Source organism: Periplaneta americana, chromosome 13 (genome assembly GCF_040183065.1).
Source record: "Periplaneta americana isolate PAMFEO1 chromosome 13, P.americana_PAMFEO1_priV1, whole genome shotgun sequence".
Classification (NCBI taxonomy): domain Eukaryota; kingdom Metazoa; phylum Arthropoda; class Insecta; order Blattodea; family Blattidae; genus Periplaneta; species Periplaneta americana.
Window position 1 is genome coordinate 164,062,370 of NC_091129.1, and position 19,865 is coordinate 164,082,234.

At 36.2% G+C, this 19,865-nt stretch overlaps 1 protein-coding gene across 1 annotated transcript in view; it reads left to right on the forward strand.

The window, feature by feature from the left end:
* Dh44-R1 (Diuretic hormone 44 receptor 1) overlaps window positions 1-19,865 on the forward strand; it is a 1,227,197-nt gene that overhangs the window by 643,624 nt on the left and 563,708 nt on the right. Inside the window, exon 5 of the mRNA XM_069844580.1 lies at window positions 18,958-19,826. Within this exon, the coding sequence (XP_069700681.1) occupies window positions 19,565-19,826 (262 nt within the window). The 5' untranslated portion in view covers window positions 18,958-19,564. The remainder of the gene's footprint in view (window positions 1-18,957; window positions 19,827-19,865) is intronic.

Sequence of the window (19,865 nt, forward strand, 5' to 3'; positions counted from 1 at the left end):
TCCAACATTCTCGTTGCCTATTTTCGAATTACATTCAGTTGCCTATTCTCGAATTACATTCAGTTGATCTAGAGGACCATCGATTATGATGTAACCACATGGGATATGAAGTTGAATTTCATTTGATATTTCCGGACAAGAACTTCGTTCTATTTCAGATTTCATAAAAAATGTTAAAATATTTCCTAATTGTATGTACAGATTTTATCTTAACATTTTACTTCGAAAAATCCTTGCCATATCATTTTCTTTCTGTGCTAAGGATCATGCCTCTGCTACTTGCACGAAATAGTAATATGCGTTACAAGAGCGGTATGTTGAAGTTTTCATGTTCGAGGAAAAGTTTGAAAAAGCGAAACGTAGTTGAGTTTTTTAATTTTCGAGAATTGAAAGAAAACATACCGCTCGTGTATCATACATTATTTTGTGCGAAAATCGTTTATTACATACCTGAAAGAGGAATTTCTAATTAGTTGCAATGAGATCTCCATCTTGGTTTCTGTTCAATGACGGCAATTTTGGAAAACAAAAATATCTATCTTCAACATTGTTGCTATAAAATGTTTTCTGTGTTTACTATACTCCAGCAGGCCGTGATATACGTCTGTCTTTTTTTTCCCCAGTCTATAAATACGAACTTAAAACAAACGGTAAGGTTATGTAATGATTTATTTTTCATTTTAATATTTTAACAATATTATTTATATAACATATTGTAGTAATAACATCGGCATCTGGAATCTTGTTGATTTTTTCACGGCTTCCTTAATGTTACTTGCATTACAAATGCAGTAACTTTTGTGGTTTTGTAGAGTTTACTTAATTTTTGCAAATATTTAAAAACAATAATTAACAGTGCAATTTAGGTAAAACTGCAGTGGTAAGTTTCCAATTTATAATTATATGTTAAACGTCTCTAAAAATAATATGTTAAAAGCCTAAAGCAGTAAAATGAATGTCGCGCTTAAGCGGTAAGAAGAGGGAAATTGTTATGTGTGTTACGTTGGGAATACTGAATGTGGTATTTCACACTTACCGCGTATTGGTTCTGTGCGGAAAACAAGCAAATACGCACGATCTCGCACAAAATATATTTATGATGCCTTTCCAAAAGAGTGTTAAGGTTACCGTCTTCAGAACTATACCTTCATGCCGAAGTAATTAGTCTTTGAAATTTTATTTAAATAAAGTTTAATTAAAAGAAAGCCCCCGGCGTAGCTCAGGCAGTTGGCGCGTTTGCCTGCTGACTCGGACCTGGGTTCGATTGCCGTTTGGGCTGATTTCTGGTTGGGTTTTTTCCGAGGTTTTCCCCAACCGGAAAAGCAAATGTTGTAAACTGTACCAAATTCTGGGTCACATCTAGTCAAAATTGTATCTCGCTATCACAAATTCAATCGAACATAATGAACATAATTATCCAATAACGGGCGTGGATGTCCTAAAATGGATAAAATCAAAACAATTGAAAAATATCAATTTTCTTATCATTCTCCAAACTTATTTAAGAACAATTTTCATGTCCGGATAGTATCTCTCGAACTTCTTAATTCATTACAGCAAGTTTTTTAACATGCATAAAATGCCCGGTATTGGCTGGAAAAGAATCACTTTGAATGTTTACACTGCGCGCAGTCGATTCGCTTGGGATGGGCTGTGTTTGACAAATCATGGCATGTCTGATGGAACCAAACTCTGCACCATGACAGTCATCTATGAACCTCCTTTTACAAGAACCACAACGTTCTTCTTCCTTGTCATTATTTCGCCTTCATCTTGTTCAGCACTGTCACCAGTAGCCTACTGCTCTCAAGGACCCGTTTTTTTAATTGGGTTATTTTACGACGCTGTATCAACATCTAGGTTATTTAGCGTCGAATGAAATGAAGGTGATAATGCCGGTGAAATGAGTCCGGGGTCCAGCACCGAAAGTTACCCAGCATTTGCTCGTATTGGGTTGAGGGAAAACCCCGGAAAAAACCTCGAGGTAATTTGCCTTGATTTGTTTTTTTTTTACCTTGGGGATTTAGTTGAAGTGAATTTTAATGGCAGGCAGAGTAACTATCTCATGCCTCCATGTTTTAGATTGCTACCAGTGCACGTCCTTAGAACCAGGTACCCAGCTTCGAAGCCGTTAGCCCTGTGAACTTACAATGTATTTATTTTCCCCTATTATCATAATACAGGGTTGTTATCTAAGAAATTAGCAAGTTCTTTGTGATAGTAGAAGAGAAAGAGTGGGGGAAGGGAAGTGGTCCGTGACCCATTTCTTTTAGGGCTCATCCCGATATTGCTCAAGGGAAACCACGGAAAAACCTAGAGCAGGATGAGATGTCGTGCTGACGACAAGCCAATTGGCTATAGTGGGGTCAGAATATGTTGAGGTGGGAGGTTTTGGTTTAATCATTATTCAGAATACAAATACATTAAAGGCACATAAAAAATTGTTTACAATAAGAACAATGCATCTATGCTGCCAATAACGTGATGACCCTGAAACAGAAAAATAACATTATTAGTGCATTAATAGACTTGTCTGTGTGTAGAGTCAAGTGGTTATTTAGTGTTGAAGTTGGTATTCGTCTTGTACGTTGTCGTTCCAAGCTAGAGGGTGGAGTACGCTCTTAGGTCTTTTATGTTTATCTAATGCAGGATTGTAATTTCCTAGTGAAAAAATTAGTGGGTTTGTGCTGCTGTACGACTTGGTGTACGTGCAGAAGGCTTGATTTGAAATATATTCTTGAATTGTCGAAATTTCTAGTTCTTCATGAATCAATCTAACAGGAGTTACTCTAGGAAGTCCTGTGATGAATCTTAAAATTTTGTTTTGGAAAACTTGTAATTTTTTACGGACTGTAATAGGTGCATGTCCCCAAGCAGGACAAGCATATAAATTACTGACCTAATTAATGATTTATACAAAGTTAGAGCTGTCGAACCCGGGCCACCTGGTTTCGGGGCCAGAAGCGCTGACCGTTCCTCCACAGGTGTGGACCCCGTTTCTTTGTCTTCCTTTTGTTTTATTTTCTTTTCTTGAAGTTCGGCATCTTGTTTTGGTTATTTGCCTTTGCTCTTTGTTTGGTCTTCTTCTTGTAGTGCACATCTTCCGAACAAATTCTGTAACACGACGACAGTGAAATAAAGAAGTGTCCAGTACCGGGCTTTCACATGAATGTAAATAAGCGGAATAGTAAATTAATATAAACCTTTGGAAACGCAGGTACAGTGTGGATTGTGAAGTTGTTTGTTTGTTAATGGAGTCGTATCACTTTACACATGTCATATTGACAGACTCATTAGAGGTTAGAGTTTGAATCTCGTTTCCGTACTTTGGATCGATACTGCACACGCAGATTTGCCCGTTTCGCAGGGTGTCTGCCGAACACGGAATAGTAGACTCGTATCCGTGCCTTGGGAAAGATTTGAACTCGGGCCACAACCAATGTTGTGCTTCTGCCACTTGCACAGATACCGCACTGCATTGTTGAGCTATTGATATGGACTTGTTTGTGATATTTATAACGGAATGAATTATTCACACCACCATCGAGTGTGTGCATATCGCGCGGGATACAAAGCTAAGAAATAATGCATGCGTCCATGTATAATTTATGCTACGGTGCGCTGCCGGGCAGTTCTGTGGGGAGATCTACGGAAGCCGTGTACTGTGTGGTTCAGAACATTCTCATTACGTGCAAGGAACTTCAATTTATATTTTGTATTTGCTTGGCATTTGGATACATTACAGTTATTGTTATCATTTAAACATTATTAATAATTTTTTTTTTTAATTTAAAGGTCATATTGTTTCAGAAAAGTGTTATAATTCAATAATAGAGTATATTTTCAGTCAAAACACTTATCAGTGCAGACTGCAATGTAACGCCGGGTGAAACACGCCTTCACTGTCTGGACTCTATCAACTGTACATTTACAAATATGCCTTTCACCGCGGTGAAACAGACTGCGAACTCCCTCCACCCTACAACACATTAATTAATACTGCAGAACTCATCATTTTTTTTATAATTTTTATATTTTAATTTTAACCTTTTGACATATAGTGTAAGTTCATTAATTGACTGCACAAGTTTTTAACATCAGGCCATAGATGCCAATAGTTTCATATACACGCAAATGAGAGATTTCAGGTATCTATGTAAATAAGTGTTTTATTTTGTATGTGAACCATTTAACCTCAGAGTCATGACAACTATATATTTGTAAAATGCCTGCATGTGCATTCAACTACTAGATCAAAATGTACCTGATTAGTCCCTCACCTTATTTCAAAATTGTTTGCTTAAGGATTCACCTGAAGATGACTTTTTATGTAAGTCGAAAATATTTGTGACCTTTAAATTATAATATGATGTAACAGAATTATTTTCTGACTTCTGTTTTGACTGAAAATATAAACTATTATTGAATTATTATTAATAATGTCAACAAGTCGACAGCATGAATATCATCTTTTTTTTTCTACTCTAACTACAGTGTGATTTGTATTGAATCAGACTACAAGTATTATTGTGGCAGTACCGTACTTCATCGCATAAATTCCTACTCGCGTAATTCTCCTTAAGATTTTTTAAAACCACCGGCTTAGCTCAGGCGGTAGTACGTTTGCCTGCTGATCCGGAGTTGCGCTCGGGCGTAGGTTCGATTCCCGCTTCAGCTGATTACTTGGTTGGATTTTTTCCGGGGTTTTCCCAAACCGTAAGGCGAATGTCAGATAATCTATAACGAATTCTCGGCCTCATGTCGCCAAGTACCATCTCGCTATCATTAATTTCATTGACGTTAAATAATCTACTAGTTCATACAGCGTTATTACATAAGAAGTAAAAAAAAAATACTAATAGTATTACAATTAAATCAAATAATTTTCCTTCCCCTCAAAGTATAGTACTTTGGACGTTCTCTCAACCGATCAGTGGTGGAGTGTTTTCTACAGCATTTGTTCTCATAAATTTTCGAGCGTGAACGATCCCTTAACAACAGACCTGTACCTGATCCGTCTTAGTTGTGGTGAAGCCGTGGGAGTAAATATTCAGAGCGTAGGGGCTAATCACCGACCAAGTTAATAAGAAAAGCTTAAAAAATTTGGTAAGTTATATCTCATTCTCCGAGTTCGAGAATAGTGCAGTAATGAAGATGTGCTGTGTGAATCAGATGTGCGTGAAAACAGCGATGGTACTGATGCAAGTGTTAACAGGCTCTGGGTGGAAGGGGCAGAAAACATGAAAGGTCACTCTTAATGAGTCAGCAATGCGTGTTTAGATGTTTTTAAAAAAACTCAGATGTCATATTTTTATTTGAAATAGTTATAACTTAAAAATATGTTACAAAAAAAGTCAATATGTAGCTTTTTCTAGGAATGTATTATTATTATTATTATTATTATTATTATTATTATTATTATTATTATCATTCTTTAATATTTAATATTTTATTCCTTTTGTGATGTCCATTTATTTATGTATTTCTTCTTCATATAAAACAGTTATATTACCGGTTGTTCTGTATGGCTGTGAAACTTGGACTGCCACTTTGAGAGAGGAACAGAGATTGAGGGTTTTTGAGAATAAGGTTCTTAGGAACATATTTGGGGCTAAAAGGGATGAAGTTACAGGAGAATGGAGAAAGTTACACAAAGCAGAGCTGCACGCATTGTATCCTTCTCCTGACATAATTAGGAACATTAAATCCAGACGTTTGAGATGGGCAAGGCATGTAGCACGTATGGGCGAATCCAGAAATGCATATAGAGTATTAGTTGGGAGGCCAGAGAGAAAAAGACCTTTGGGGAGGCCGAGACGTAGATGGGAAGATAATATTAAAATGGATTTGAGGGAGGTGGGATGTGATGATAGAGACTGGATTAATCTTGCTCAGGATAGGGACCAATGGCGGGCTTATGTGAGGGCGGCATTGAACCTCCGGGTTCCCTAAAAGCCAGTAAGTATTTCTTCATTCATTCATATTGTTGTCCCAAGGGCAGATCTTTCACTGCAAACCCAGCTTTCTCCAATCTTTTCTATTTTCCGCCTTCATCTTAGTCTCCGCATATGATCCATATATCTTAATTTCTTCATTATTCCTCACTTTTACCGCCAGATGAAACAATCTGAAGACAGAACCAACATTCGTAATGAAATGTAATTAAATTATATTTACGTATATGAACATTTAGGCTACTTTATACTGTACATCCCTTCAGAAAATATGTTCATGTAATTTTATTCCCCTGGTGTTTTTGGCCAGAAATTTGAGGAAAAAGGAGGGAATTACGCGATAAAATACGGTATATTGTTCTCGCAGCGTGTGTGAAATTCTAAACGCTTCACCCTGAGTGCTGTAGGCCTACTAGTATTTAGGCTACATACAATTTGGAACTCTAGGAGGCAGCAGGACCTCAACAATAGCGTAAAACAAAATGGGTATACTATAGTGCGACCATGTCAATAAAACATGATGAAAATATGTGAATTGTCTTTAATATCTCAGAATATGACTCACTCGTTGCTAATTTTCTCTCAAATCTGTATTGTTCACGGATACGACATTCTCCTCTAATACTGTGCTCGAGATCGCAGCTGCGTCTCCACACTGTAACGAATGTGTGTAATCCTGGAATAACTATGACCTGCTTTATGTCATTGAGCAACATGGTCGTAATTACAACTCTTTCCTAGTACTTAAAAAATCGTAAAGAATGGAGATGACGTTTCTTTGTTTGTCCGTTCTGAGCTCCCTTTAATCCGGTCGTAGCTTTTGAGCAAACTCCACTTACAAGCCATGTAGCAGATAATGCGATAAACAAATAGCTTTCTTCTTCCTTTAAGTTCACTTATTCACTCTTGAACGCACAGGCTGGTTAAGAAGTTAATATAAGGAATATCATTTGTAATAAAACAACATATTTCCTGCTTTGATATTCGATATAATCAACAGTAATCTCACTAGAGGTTTTGATTTATCTAGAGAAAATCAAACCTCGAGTGGGATTTAATTGACTATTACACGATTAGAAGAACGTATATAAAGATTAGAAGTAACGAAGTACTCCAATACAATAAAATATTAATTGACTTACGAGAATACAACTGTCTTCAAATGTATTATTGTACCATCTCAACATTACAAATATTACCCTTTATGGCAGTAGTGTGTTATGATTAGCTGTCTTCGAACATAAAATATACTTTAATGCTCTAAGTTAGCTCGAAGTTGCTATCAGTTTTGCCAACTATGGAATCTTCATTGAACTCTGCCTTCTCGATCGAGATCACGATGGCAGTGTTACTAGTCAAGAAGGCTTCGTTGATCCAGTTTCATTTTTATTAAAACAGTTGCATTCCACTTCAATTAATTATCCGAATCCCAGTAATCAACGTCACTTGACAGATGATTTTCAATAAATCTTAATATTAAACAATCTCTGATACGTGACTATCCATAATATCATATAGCAGAAGCTATAACATAACATAAATAATATATACAAGTGTTAGAAAAGTTTTAATTAACGACGATGACAAAAAATAAACGTGAATAATTTTAAAAGGAATAATTATTCAATGTACAATTTCCAAATTTGAATGTTTTAGTGCTTGGTGGTTCAGCTGATGTTATATTGGACGTGTGTGTAAAATAAGTGGAACTCGTTGATGTAGGCCTACATGGTGTATTCAACTTATTCAGAACTTCCGAATGGTGCTCTTCATTTAGGCTATTTGTAAATAGGATTTCAGGGAAGATGCATAGGTATGACCAGTGATCTTTATTAATTCTTGTTCTTGAATGCCAATGCGAGTCTTATTTGAAACTGCTGTGCATCGACTGGAGTGGTTTGTAATTTTCTGTTGTTTTGTTTTTGTTTTTTTTTTTTTTGACGTCCAGACCAGCACAGTTTGAAATGTTGGCAATCAAAGAAACAAATGCTAGAGACGCGATAAAATTAAACAAATGCTAGGGACGCGATAAAATTGTGCGATAAGCAGCCATGATTGGTTGAAATACGTCCTTTCGTACCGTTCTATTGGTCAAAAGTAGTATGACGTAGTAAGAGTGTAATAGTCATAATAAATTCTTCGAATAAAGTAATTGGTTTGTTGCCTGCATGCAACATTTTGGACTTATTTCATTTTAGTAGAATACAGAGCACGGAAAGACAAGTCGGGGACTGAACTTAACTTATTTTACATAAAAAGTGAATTTAATCGGCTTTACTAATAGAACGATATATACATAGGTAGACTTCTTACATTATCAGCACACATTTTAAAATTTATTTTACATGTCTTTTAATTTATTTATTTCCCTCATTCTTTTTTCTCTTGCTTTCTAAAGGTATTTTCCTAAGGATTTCGTTATCTGTTCATTTGTAATTCTTGATAGCGTATTGTATAGCCTACCTGCTGCCGCGAGAATAAATGTTGATGCAGCCGAGCGTAACTAGAACGTCATGACCGCACTGGTAGAAAAGGTGGGTGGGGCAAGAAAGGGGAGTAAACCAGTCGCTCTGAGGAGCTACAGTTATGCAGGCCTTGTTTAGATCATATTTCTGCACATCTAAAGGAGTAAATCAAAATTATTTCAATCATTTATTATCATTCATAACATATTGCTCTCTTAAAATGACTGAACATATTGGAAATTAGTTCACTAGCTTTCGCAACACACGCTATCAAATGTTTCATGTATTTTTTTTTTTTTCGACAAGAAAGCAAAATTTTATTAAATGTTTTGTTTGAAATATCTCAAAGGTGACCTCTTGAAATGAATGATATTACTTACAGTGCATTCTGTATAGACTTCTCACATATTATGAGATTATAAGACGTCAATGATGGAGGAATACTGAAACGAAATTGATTGTGCAAACCGAACTTTTTGAAGAAAACCTGCACCACAACTGTATTGTTCACCTCAAATTTCATAAGATCGAGATACCTTTCGGTCATTGAATGAACTGCGGTCAGGATCATATATGCGTGCTGTGAATATTCTGATTCATTCCTAAGAAAGTCACAACTCAAGAAAGAAATAATTCTACCGAAGTTGAAGGTTTTCACATTCAGCATCGAGCCAAACAAAACAATAAACTTGTTTTTCACATTTTTAACATGAATCCAAACACACAACTCTCAAGCACGTTTATGAATATTTTATAACTTTCATAAAGCGGGTTTTATTTCCTCTACACTCAGTCCGGAAATGTTGGTATTTTTGTGTTCTCTGTTTACAACGTACAAATAAAACGTTCGCTCTCCACATTCATTTATGGAGAGTTAGGAAACAGAATCAAGGCACTGTTAATCGATATCTTGTGTTATACCTATTATATACATATTCTGTTCAAACACTTTCGAAATATATTTTTTTCGTCGAAATGAATAATGTTATGTGGTATATTTCTGTTTCTGGTGTTGGCATAATTTATGATGCCACTCATAAGAATGAACAGTCACAGATGGAGACTAAAATCAGTGTTCAGACAGTTGCGTTGAACTGGCTGAAATAAAAAAAAAATAAAATGCATTTAAATTTGTACGTATCTACTGATGGGATACAGAAAGTAGGCATTTTCGCAGAGTGTAGGCCAGTTGCAGGCGTGGACTAAAAGAATGCATGAATGCCTAGAGCTTGCAAAAGATGCAACCTCATATTTATGCAAAATAAGCTTCTCGTGGGCCTGCACGATTGCCAACAAAACAAGACGAGGAATCTCATTGAACTTGAAAGTGATACCACTACATCTGCAGCGAATGCAGTCCGCATTTCAGACCAACAAAAAGGGCACACTATTCACATTAATACAATTGGAACAACTGGATAATACCCACGGCAGAGCAATGTCGATAGTCGACGTTACTCGCTGGCCACTAGTCACCAGGCCATACAGAGCCGTGCCGAACAAAACACAATCGAAATGGTGGTAGTAAAATTCGCGACTATATTCTTAAATAATTCACTGCATGAGTCAAGTGCAAGACTTCTGGCTCCTATTGCATTCAAACAATTATAAAATACGATAATTTGGTCCAGGGAGCATCCGTTTTTGATGCAAAGATAATTTGTTTGGCTTGTTTCTTAAATAAAATTACGAAATGGAGTTCCTGTGCTTAACATTTAATAAAAAAAGAAATATAGCAAAACTGTTTTGTCTCGAGACTCTCATCTAAGTCACGTAATCTACTTCAATATATTTGCGCAGATATACCTTGTAGCTAACAGTGGTGCTATCTCTCAGTAATGTTCAGAACGAAGGAGGCAGAGAGAGAAAAGAAACAAATTTCTCCCTCCAACGACTCTACACACCAACGTCGTGTTCTTATGTTGGCGAGATTGTGTATTTACTTAAATTTGGTGCTAAACGTAACGGCACGGTTCAAAGATACCGCGGGAATTCTCCAGTTTAGCGCTTTTTTTATTACCTTGAATACTGTTTTGTTTCTAAACACGCAGTAGGCCTAAGTATTAGGCGATTTTTTTTTTGTTTCATTTTGTAAATCATTTCGCGTTCTCCCTCAGCTCTTTACACGGTCCCAGTTTGGGAACCACTGGAAAAAACGAATACGGTCGACGCTAAATAACCTAGTGCTTGATACATCGCCGTTAAATAAACACTAAAATTAACCGATACAAATGCAGACACTGTAGTTCCTTGCGCGGTCTTTGCGGCTTTGTATCCCTGGCACGGATGCATTCTGTATACTCGGGTTTCGTTTGCAGCCATCTGCGGTAAGCTGGGAGTTTGTTATATCCGTTCTGAATCACCTTATATTTTATGTTCATAAAAAGGTGAACGAAAAGATGAAGGCAGATTTATAATGCTCCTTTTCATTTGCTCTTCGCTGACATCGTGCTACTTTCTATTATATTTATTGTACAGTTCGAAAATGCGCGAGATGTGTAACAACATGCAAATATGATACAGAGCTTCTCTGATAAAGTGTGAATGCATTACGGAAATAGAAATGCGAAAGAAGGCGGAGAGAGTTGGCTGGTGTGCAGATTCAGCTCGTAACCTAGCAACAAATGTACACGCCTCCGTATATTCTTCTGAGAATGAAGATAATAAGAGAAAAAATTAGACTTTGTTCGTACAAACAATATCACGCTTTCTTGTAGTCAAAGAGATGTTTATTTTCTGGTGAGAAGTTGTACATAGAGCCATAATAGAGAAAGTGTGATTAGAAAATTTTCTCTGACTTTCTCAATGTGAGAAGTATGGAAAAGGCATTTGACAGAGTAAATTGGAATAAACTGATGGAGATCCTGAAGAAAATAGGTGTGAATTGAAAAGAGAAGAGACTGTTCAGTAATCTTTATCAGTGGCGTAGCGTCAATGTAAGCTGAAAAGTTTAGCTTCCCCAGTTAATAATAATTTCATAATAAACCTGCAGTTTATGGAGAAAATTATTTATTAATTTTAATAGAATTTATATTTACCCGTTAAATATTGTGATGCGGCAGCTCAGGATGATTTGTGATGCAGCAGTAAACAAGAAGCCTGCACACACCAGCTTCCAAGCAGACTGGTTTCTTCTGTGTAATCCACCCCGCAGATTCTCCATCCCTTTCTAACTAAACTACCCTAGTCGCAAGGCTCGCAAGAAGCTAGCTTTAACATTGAAAATAAGTAGTTTCCGAGTTATCCCTTTTCGTCAGTTGTGTTCAGTTGAAGTGTTAGTGTGCATTGTGGCTGATATAATAAATAATGAGCAAAATGACAGTTCCTGACACCAATTTACTTGAATTTTTTTTAGGACAATTGTATTATCAAAACTGACTTACGAACAAAAGTGTGATTTAAAAAACAAATGACCGACTCCCTTGCTGTCAATGAAGGACACAACCAAAAGACAGACGCATACTTACGTAATGATACTAATATTGTGATTTCTCTAAGTGTGACAGGGAGTGAGCTAATGTTATACGTATACGTGTCTATTTGTTAGAGATATGTGTAAACCGTGAAATCATATTTTACTACGTATCATTTGAGGTCATGCATTATTGGTGTTACTTACGAAGTTCCAACCAATCTTCGACTGCTGACTTGACATTGACTACTATTTTTTTAAGACTGTATCTTTGTAATACGTTTTCTCATATTGTATGAAAGACGACTAGAGTTAGCTTCCCCTGCTCAAAATTTCATGCTACGCCACTGATCTTTATATGAGTCAAAGTTAGGATAGGAGAAGAAATGTTTGAAGGAAGTGAAATAGGGAGAGGAGTACGTCAAGAATGCCCTTTATCACCTAGTCTTTTCAACATCTACTTGGAAAATTTAGTGAAGAATTGTTTTCATAACATGGGAGGGGTGATTATAGAAGGAAGAAAAATAAAATGTATGAGATTTACTGATGCAATGTTTTAGCAGAAGAGGAGATAATACTAAAGGATATACTACTGGAGCTAAAATACAGCTGTGAGCAGTATGGGCTGAAGGTAAATGCAAACAAGACGAAGATCATGGTCATTGGAAGAAAAATAAGGAAGGTAAACATGCGAATTCTAAATGAGGTAGTAGAGAAATTGAACAGCTTCAAATACTTTTTTACTTAATTATTTAACGACGCTATATCAACTACGAGGTTATTTAGCGTCGATGGAATTGATGATAGCGATATATTTGGCCAGTTGAGGCCGAGGATTCGCCATAGATTACCTAACCTTTGCCTTATGGTTGGGGAAAACCTCGGAAAAACTTAACCAGGTAATTAGCACAAGCGGCAATCGAACCCGCGCCCGAGCGCAACTTTGGATCAGCAGGCAAGCGCATTAACCGACCGAGCTACGCCGGTGGCCTTCAAATATTTGGGGTGTACTATAAACAGTAACATGAGCTGCTCCCAAGAAGTCAAAAGGAGGATAGCAATGGCAAAAGAAGCTTTTAATTGAAAAAGGAGCATCTTTTGCGACCTCTGGAAAAAGAACTAAGGAAGATACCAATGAAGTGCTTTGTATGGAGTGTGGCATTATATAGGGCAGAAACATGTACAATACAATGAAATGAAGAGAAGCATTTGAAATGTGGATATGGAGGAGAATTGAGCGTGTGAAATAGACAGAATAAGAAATGGAGCTGTGTTGGAAAGAGTGGGTGAAGAAACAGTGATGCTGAAATTGATTAGGAAGTGGAAAAGGAATTAGTTGGGTCACTGGCTGTGAAGAAACTGCCTGTTGAAGGATGCACTGGAAGGAATGGTGAAAGGAAGAGAAGTTCGGAGCAGATGAATATATCGGATGATAGACAACATTAAGATATATGGATCATATACGAGACTAAGAGGAAGGCAGAAAATAGAGCATTGGAGTCCACATCTGTGGAGTAACGGTCAGCGCGTCTGGCTGCGAAACCAGGTGGCCCGGGTTCGATTCCCGGTCGGGGCAAGTTACTTGGTTGAGGTTTTTTCCGGGGTTTTCCCTCAACCCAATATCAGCAAATACTGGGTAACTTTCGGTGCTGGACCCCGGACTCATTTCACCGGCATTATCACCTTCATCTCATTCAGACGCTAAATAACCTAAGCTGTTGATAAAGCGTCGTAAAATAACCTACTAAAATAAATAAATAGAGCATTGGGAAATGCTGGGTTTGCAGTAAAAGACCTGCACTTGGGCACAATACTGTGTATGAATGAATATCAGTCAATGACTATGTCTGTAAGTAAACTGAAAACTTACCATATATTTTTTTTCGGGGCGATATAGACATAGACAGTTGAATGATACATGAACGTTACATGATAGTGGATTTATTCAGCAAATTATAGCCTACATGTTTAATCTTAATACATAAAGACGTTGATCATGACTTTGGATTTCTTGTTGACCTCTTACTAAATGGTAAATGGAACAACTACCCATTTAAGTAGTCAAGTTTCGTTAGTGTGGTGAGCAGCAGATGCTCGCACACGAGCCAGTGTTTTCGTAAAGAATTGTTTGTTGTCTGCTGTTGTGCTGCGGAAGAGCCCGTTTTAGAACGTGGACTCGTGAACCCTGCCCCATGACTTGAGCCGCTGCTGAAAAGCGCACAGTCAGTACATGGAGCTGTTAAACTCCGTGTCAACAAAGCTCTGCTGGGCGATACGCTGGCCTAAATGCAAAACTGTAACATCAAACTTCTAACTTGTAACTAATAATGCGAGGCCTAACGTTTTCTGGCGTTTTTAATTATTTTCGGAAAATGTTTCCGCATTTTCGCTTTCTGTCCAAATTCGTGTCTGAAGCAAATACAAAGTTTTGTGGTCCGTGACTGAAAACCATGTTCGCTGTTGTTACATATTTAAAGGATTTGACTTTTTTTTTTTTTTTTTTAGATTTGGATTTTATTTAATAATAACATATACATAAAAACGTTACATTAAAATACCCCGAAAGAGCAAAGCTCGTGTTCGGGGACAGTTCCGTTACATAGATACACATACTTTGTAGACAAAATACTTAAGAAAAAAGCTCACATAAAGATGATAATAAAATTAGTAAATAATATAAATAATAATACTAGTAATAACTGAGTGAAAAAATAGACGATGTTGAGATTGATGGATTAATATTAAATTATTATTAGTAGTATAATTAGTGCAGGTCATGTTGATATAGTAACCAAGATAAAATAGAAAAATACACTTAGGATAGAAATAATTTTGTTTTACAATACATGGTACATAATATATATACAGGGAAGTCTGTCATATAAATTTTTTAATTCTGGATCTGAAAATTTCATCGCTTAAAGTAGCCAATTCTGGATGAAATTTTATTATCGAATTATATAGACGTGGACCATAATTTGTACTGCGTAGTAAAGCAGCAGATGTGAAATATTTAGGTTCAACTTGTTAGACTATTCTTACAGGAGTTGTTTTACAACGCTTAGTAGCCATATTCATAGACATTCTTAGCGCAGGCTTTCGGTGGATGATCAGCGAACTAACTTTTTTCGTATTCATAAACCAGTGTTAGCGATGTGATATGATATGAATCCGTACAAGTACCCATAATAACTCGATAGCCGGGGCTAGTTTAGCACTCTCGTAGCACGGGCTAGCGAAATGTCTATGCATAGCACCCTTAAATATTGACACATAGACAAAGAGCATAAAATATGAAAACAAGTCATCATCATCATCATCATCATCATCATCATCATCATCATCATCATCATCATCATCATGACAATATTAAGCCGAGTGGTTTGTTACGGTCTTGTTTTCTGTAAATTTCTTTTGAAGTCTGTCAATTGATCTTTTTCCTCTCGATCGTTAATTTAAAATTGCTTTTGGAAATCTGTTGCTAATTGCGTTGACGTGATTTTTACAGTTTTCTTGATATTGCCAAATGTATTCCATCAGCCTTGAGTTCCTCCATGATAATCATCATTCCACTTGTGGTCGAATTTAGTGTATTTCGCAGTCCTCGTGAATCTCATCTCGGATGTTGCGTTTCTCCACGAACACTTAAGGTCCATGCCTCACTTCCATAAGAGAGAATATTACACAGGCAAAAACGGGTATATTTCTGGACAATAGAACTACGTGTAGCAAGGGACATACTGGAAGTAAAGGGGGAATCTAAGGAGAATAAGAAGAAAATGAAAACAAGGGAATATAAGAAGGGCAGAGAAATAAAATAAGAGCATGGTCAATACAACGAGAGCAATGGGAATACAAAGTAAATAATGGGAGAACAAGTAGAAGACAAGGAGAACAAGGGGTATAAAAGCAGAGCGAAGGAAATACAAGGAGAACAAGGGGCGTACAAGAAGAACAAGAAGAATACAAGAACAGTGAGAATATAAGGCGAACAATGAGAATGTAAGGGTAATAAGGGGAATACAAGGAGAACAAGGAGGATATAGGGAGAAGAAGGGGAATAAATAAATAGAAGGAGAACAATGGGAAGGCAACGAGAAGGGGAATGCAATCAAAATAAGAGGAATACAATGAGAACACTGGAAATACTAGGAGAACGTATGAGATACAAGGAGAATAAGGGAAGACACGGAGAGCAATGAGAATAGGAGAACAAGGGCAGTGCAAAATAATAGAGGAATGCAAGAAGAACGGGAAGAAAACAAGGAAAATAGGGGAATTACAATGAACACTGTAAGAAGAAGGATACTATAAGGAGAACAAGTAAAGAAGGTTGCACATTTATTTTACTCTTCCCCTATAGGCTACATAGAGAAGAGGAAGATGCATTTCTATCAGAATAAGTTAGGTTGTTGTTAAATGGGTAGTTGGCTATCTACTATTTATGTACCTTGAAGTCGTAATAAGACAATAATAGTTTCATATTATAAATGCTAAGAAAATGAAACAAACATCCTTGATTCTAAATCTGGAGCGGTTTCAAAACTATGTCAATATCACGATACATGTTGAGTGTGTAAATTTTCTTTTCCCAATGACTAAATCATTTGCAAACATATTATTCACGACATCCGCGTTTGCTTCCAACTGGTTGACAAATATTTGCTTAGATATAGATTGCGGACGTCTTTAAACGTGCAACAAGAACTACAAGTTATTCGAGGAATTGAAAATGGCGAAAATCTTAAATGTATTGCAAGTAATTACAAAATTATTGCTCCAACTCGACTTATAATGTCGCTACTTGCTAAGATAGAATTTTCGCTGAAATAAATTACTTACATATGAGGTCGAAAGGGCGACTTCTGAATAAAGAAACCTAATGTAACATTCACTAGTCATTATGCTGTAGGCAAAGCCATTTGTAAAATATTATGCATTTTTCTTTAAAACTGTACGAGTAAGTTTGTTAGGAACTCTTTCAGTTCTAAAAATATTTCAGCCTATAAAAAAACAAAAACTGTATATTTGATATATAAAGATGTGATTTGAAGGGTTCAGAGCCATAGTGGGCCAAGTGCCATTTATTAAAAATGGAGAAAACAAGGGTTAAAATTAAGTGATTACCATAATTTAATAGTACATTATCCAACGAGCCTATAATTATAGTAATTAAGAAGCGAGTATGGATGTTTACGAAACGAGCGCAAGCGAGTTTCATAATTTTCATACGAGCTTCTTAATTACCATTATAGGCGAGTTTCATACGACTTTTTATGCTCGACCATATTTCTAACTTGAAATTATTCAGATGTATACATTTTATTTGTATCTGACAAGATCGGAAGTGACCTTGTTCTAGGTCGTGAATTGTGAGATGTGCGCAGACGCGAAAGTATTGATTTTTTCCTAGGAACAATAATGTCATTGACCTTGTGTAATCTCGTTAAACTTGGTATAACCTTGATTATTGAATTCGACATTGAAAAACGAGATGACAAATTGAATTTATTTGAATATTATTTACAATTAACGCTAATTATTATAGTAACAGAACATAACCTTCTGCGACAGTATTGGATTTCCAGCCTCCGTGACTTTTCGCTAATTGTCTTTCGATTGCATATCCGAGAATAATCGATACTTGCGGTTTTATAACGGTACAAAGCTGACTTGTCATTGGCTGAACACCTGTAAGCTGAGTTGTGATTGGCTGAAAACACCTGTACTTTAATGAGTAGGTGTACTTTAATGACATGCATTAAAGGACTGCACCAGGTGTATAATTACTACATTTCGGCATGGTCGAGCATAAAGAAACATACAGCAGGTAATATAAAGTATGCATATTGAAACTAAATGATATGTCAATCGTCATTAAACAATGATACTGACTTAACTTTAACTCTTGCTTTCTCCGTTTTTAATAAATGGCGCTCGGCCCGCTATGGCTCTAGATCCTTCATTTGTGTTTAGTATTAAAGCAAATCGATGATGTTGAACAGCAACCTCGTATATTCATATATAAAAAAAAAATCAATTTTACAGGAGAGCGAAGAAACATTTTAATATCTTGATAACGAACAAATGTCTCACATAAGAAGGTATTTAAATCTCATTCTTGTGAAGTTTGTATCCATGCCTTGGCTTAAGATGTGTTTGAAGAAGTTTCTGAAAAATTTCTTTATTGGAAATCAAGTGAAATATTATGTTATATTTTTATATATGAGGTTGCTGTTAACACCATCGAAATGTTAAATTGATATTACGTAATTATTTGTGGTACTATAGTGATTATGTATCTTTTCCTAATGCGCCTGCATCGCTGCAACCGTGGTGAGCTCTTTCTGTGAAGGATTTTATACAGAATTGAAGTTGTGCTGTATATGAATTCATTTCTTCGTAATGTCAATCTTTGGTCTCTACTTATGTTATTCAAAGCACAAAATAAAAGAAAATTCGTTTACGAATGCCAAAACGATTTAAATAAAGGCAGATTTTGAGGTTTATTACATACGGCAAAAAAATTGTGAATTGGGATGTTTTCACGGTTTCGCTCGTAACTCCAGTCTTTTCTAAAGTGATTAGTCAATTTATGAATATCATTTTCACTGTTGTTTTTATGAGTTGCAATTATATTAAACGTCACGAAATAAATTGCAAAACGCTATTTTGTCAAATGGATAATTCGTACAAGGCCTAAGTGTTGTGTAATATGTTAAAGCTGCAATAAACCTACTTGTACATTACCTTACAAAATGATGAAATTGTTTGCTTCTTTATAGATTATTCTGCGTATATACATTTAGAAATTTAGAAATTTGTTGTGACTTCTGCTCATGTATAAGTACGTTTATTTCTGTGAAAATGAAGACAAACATCACACACTTTTCGTAGAACATTCTTATCTATAAGAAATCGCTTTTGTTTGAGATAAGGTGTGAACATAATGTACTGTATAGTGGTAGATAAGTCACTCTTACACGAGGAACTGGTTATAAACACTGTGTTCACAATATGAGTTATTAAACAGATGCTCTCCTATTCTTAAATGGGCTTAATACTGTAGAGTGCGAATTGCATAAACCATTGCTACAAAGTTCTTTGTTTCCCTGTTGTGTTTCAGGTGAAGGAACGAGGCTGTGGCAACCCGCAAACATTCGTCATGATAAGGGATAGGAATGCAGTTCAACTAAGCCGTGCGTCCCAGTGTAACCATCAACTGTTCAGAACTTTTAACCTTACTTGTGAAAGAAACTCTGACGGTGCCGCAAGTTTTCGAATGTGAATATCCGTCAAGAAAACTGGAATGCAGTTACGTATAGGGACGGAAGAAGGGTCCACATACTGTTAGTTCTTCAGTAGTGAGAGCAGAGAAACTCTTCGTAGTTACAAGTGCTTGTGAAAGACATTTAGATGCCACTAGCTGAGATAAAAGCATTGCGTGTGTTCAACAAGTATACTTGTTTGTATTATTTGATTTTATTTTTCCGATGTAGGTATATTCAGATTTGGTGATCACTTTCGGAGTGCTTAATTATTTTCAAATTCTTCGTAAAGCACATCAGTGCTGTATCTAACTACCGAACTCTTACGTTTTTCAGCACCGATAACTTTAATTAATTTGAGTGAAGCTAATAAGATTAATCAAAGGACTGTAATAAAATTATTTTGAAGTGAACTTTCCAAAAAATCTATTGTAAAAGTGATTTTAAAGTAAGAAATTATTCAAGATGGATACCCTCGAAGATAGTTTGGTTGAGAAGAGTATGATTAGAGAACTAAATTTGAAAGCTTCTGAGAACAATACGGATATTCTTAAAGAATTAGAGTGTATGACTAGGGCATATACCGCTGAAGAGAATTCTGACGGATCCACGCTTTATTGTCCACATTTCTACGACACATTGCTCTGCTGGCCGAGGACTCCAGCCGGGACGTTGGCTCTTCTGCCATGTTTTGAAGAATTCAATGGCATCAAGTATGACACCAGCAGTGAGTAACCTATTTATGATTTCTGTTGCAATTTTTAAG